General features: G+C 48.9%; 1 protein-coding gene across 1 annotated transcript; it reads left to right on the top strand.

The window, feature by feature from the left end:
* Window positions 1–1008: 1008 nt before the first annotated feature.
* Window positions 1009–2458, top strand: LOC120859981 (MAP/microtubule affinity-regulating kinase 3-like; the record flags this gene model as incomplete). The annotated part of the gene is made up of 1 exon (XM_040235856.1): window positions 1009–2458. A coding segment is annotated over exon 1 (1450 nt), but the record flags the coding sequence as incomplete, so codon positions are not given.
* Window positions 2459–2481: the final 23 nt, after the last annotated feature.

The raw sequence follows: 2481 nt of genomic DNA on the forward strand, positions 1-2481 counted from the left end.
GAACATTTTCCTACAGTTTCATCAAGTCAGGTAAATCATCACTTTGCGATCAGAGTTTAAGGAAAAAGAACTGAATCTTTCAAGTGTAGACATGATGAGGTCTTTTAAATTATCACTAATTTTCAAACTAGAAATGAAAAAGTTGCTGAAGCCTCTGACAGATTTTAATTTCTAACAAAGTGCATACCAGTCTTTAATATATTTAAACAACAATCTCTTTGGGACCTTTTTCCTAAGTGTAAAGGGGCCTTGAAGCTGAAAAGGGAGAAAACCACTGAGTTTATGCCCAGCCACGATTGGTCTGTTTCTTGCTCTGACTTCACAGGGCATCACTGTGATGAAACTCACAAAAAACCCTTTATAAGACCCCAGCTGGGTACAGGTTTTTGTCCACAGAGCCCAGGAAGCTGATTTTGGTGACCTGACGGCTGGACCTAGAGTTAGCGAGCTTTTTTCTGTGTTTTTGCCATTTTGTTGATTTTTTCCTTTTACTCGTTTCTATTTTTCTCTTTTTCCTTTGTCTTTTTCTTATTTTTTTAAATTTGTCTTATCATTTTTTTCTTTCAGTTTTAGTTTCTCCTCCTCATTTTTTTTTTTTACCATTTTTTCCCCTTAGTTCTTTCTCTCCTTTATCTTTTTTTTTTTTTTTAGTTAGTGTTGCCAGTATTAATATAGAGACTATCCTTGCTATAGTTAGCATAGTTGGTATAGCTAGTAGTTTCTTAGCATAGATAGTATAGTTAGTGTTAGCACTGTTAGCATCCTTGGTATACTTAGCGTAAGCTGGTATAGTTAAGAGTTTACTGGCATAGTTAGTGTTAGCACTGTTAGTATAGTTATTAGCATTAGGATAGATTTTAGCACTGTTAGCATACGCAGTCTTGATAGAACAGTTAGCATTCTGAGTGAGGGCTTAGCGGTAGTGAGTATAGTTAGTGGTACAGTTAGTATAGTTAGGTAATTAGTATAGCTTAGTGGTAGTTAGTATAGATAAGGATACAGGACCGCATGGCCATCTGTGCTAACAAGATTGCTCGTATAAAGCATTATGAGATCCTTGAAACAATTGGTGAAGGCCACTTCGCAAAAGTGAAGTTGGCCTGGCATGCTCTGACCAAGCGAGTGGTAGCCATCAAGGTCATCCAAAAGACAAATCAGAGCCTCTCCAGGGTCAAGGAGCAGTTTCGAGAGGTTGACAGCCTGAGAACTGTGAATCACCCGAATATTGTGAAGCTACTGGAAGTCATTGAGACTGAGGAGACTCTGTTTATCGTAATGGAGTACGTCAGCGGGGGAGACTTGCAAACCTACTTGGAGGCCAAAGGCCGCATGACGGAGGGGGAAGCCCGAGGCCTGTTCTGCCAGCTGGTCTCGGCTCTGCAGCACTGCCACCAGCGGGGCGTGGTGCACCGGGATTTGAAGCTGGGCAACCTCCTCCTTGACGCCAACAACAACATAAGAATATCAGACTTTGGCCTTAGCAACCAGTGGCACCCAGGAAAGAAGCTAGAGACATTCTGTGGCAGCCCCGCGTTCATGGCCCCAGAACTCTTCCTGGGGATGCCTTACACAGGCCCAGAGGTGGATGTGTGGAGCCTCGGCGTCGTCCTGTATGCCATGGTAACTGGATCCCTCCCCTTCGGGGGGCAACATTTCTGCGAGCTACGGCAGAGTGTGCTTAGGGGGCAGTACCATGTGCCCAAATATCTATCCACTGACCTAACAGACGTCATAGACAGAATGCTAACGCTCAAGCCTACTAACAGAGGTACTTTAGATGACGTTGGGCAGCATGCATGGGTGAACATGGGCCAGGAGGAGCCACTCCCGCTAGCCTGTGGTGACCACCCTGGGGTGACAGTGGAGATGATACCGGGCTGGTGCAGGGACCTAATCCAGGGCTTAGACAGAAGAAGCGTCAGTGACATGAATGAACCCAAGATGAGGGTCCGCACCATCAAGGTGAGGCCGGCCATCTGCTCTGACCTCACCAGCCAACATTATACGCCTCCCGCCAGCCCTGAGGAGTCCATCCTTCTTCCTGCCTGGCTTTGGGAGACCACTGAGCAGCAGGAGAACCAGGAGTCAAGGGAGAAGACCAGACAGCCTGCCACTCCCCCACCCTGCCCGGAGGCGAGGACCATCACCCACAGCCCAGGTCCCTCCACCTGCAACACCCATGGTGAGAGCAGCGCCGGAGCCGCCGATCACGCCGGTGACCGCCATGCCACGTGCGGGACCAGGCTCAGCAGGCACACCCGAGATACCGGCCTCACCTGTGACACCAGGGGTGCCTGCCACACCATCAGCACCTGTGACAGCTGCGGTCCCAGAGGAACCAGCCTCACCCGGGACGCCTACAGCAACCGGGATACGAGGCTCACCTGGGATCCCAGCCTCACCCGTGACGCCCCAAGCACCCAGGACACCAGCGTCACCTGGGATCCCAGCCTCACCCGTGACGCTCCAAGCACCTGCAAC

This window comes from Oryx dammah, unplaced genomic scaffold (genome assembly GCF_014754425.2).
Source record: "Oryx dammah isolate SB20612 unplaced genomic scaffold, SCBI_Odam_1.1 HiC_scaffold_5497, whole genome shotgun sequence".
In the NCBI taxonomy this organism is placed as follows: domain Eukaryota; kingdom Metazoa; phylum Chordata; class Mammalia; order Artiodactyla; family Bovidae; genus Oryx; species Oryx dammah.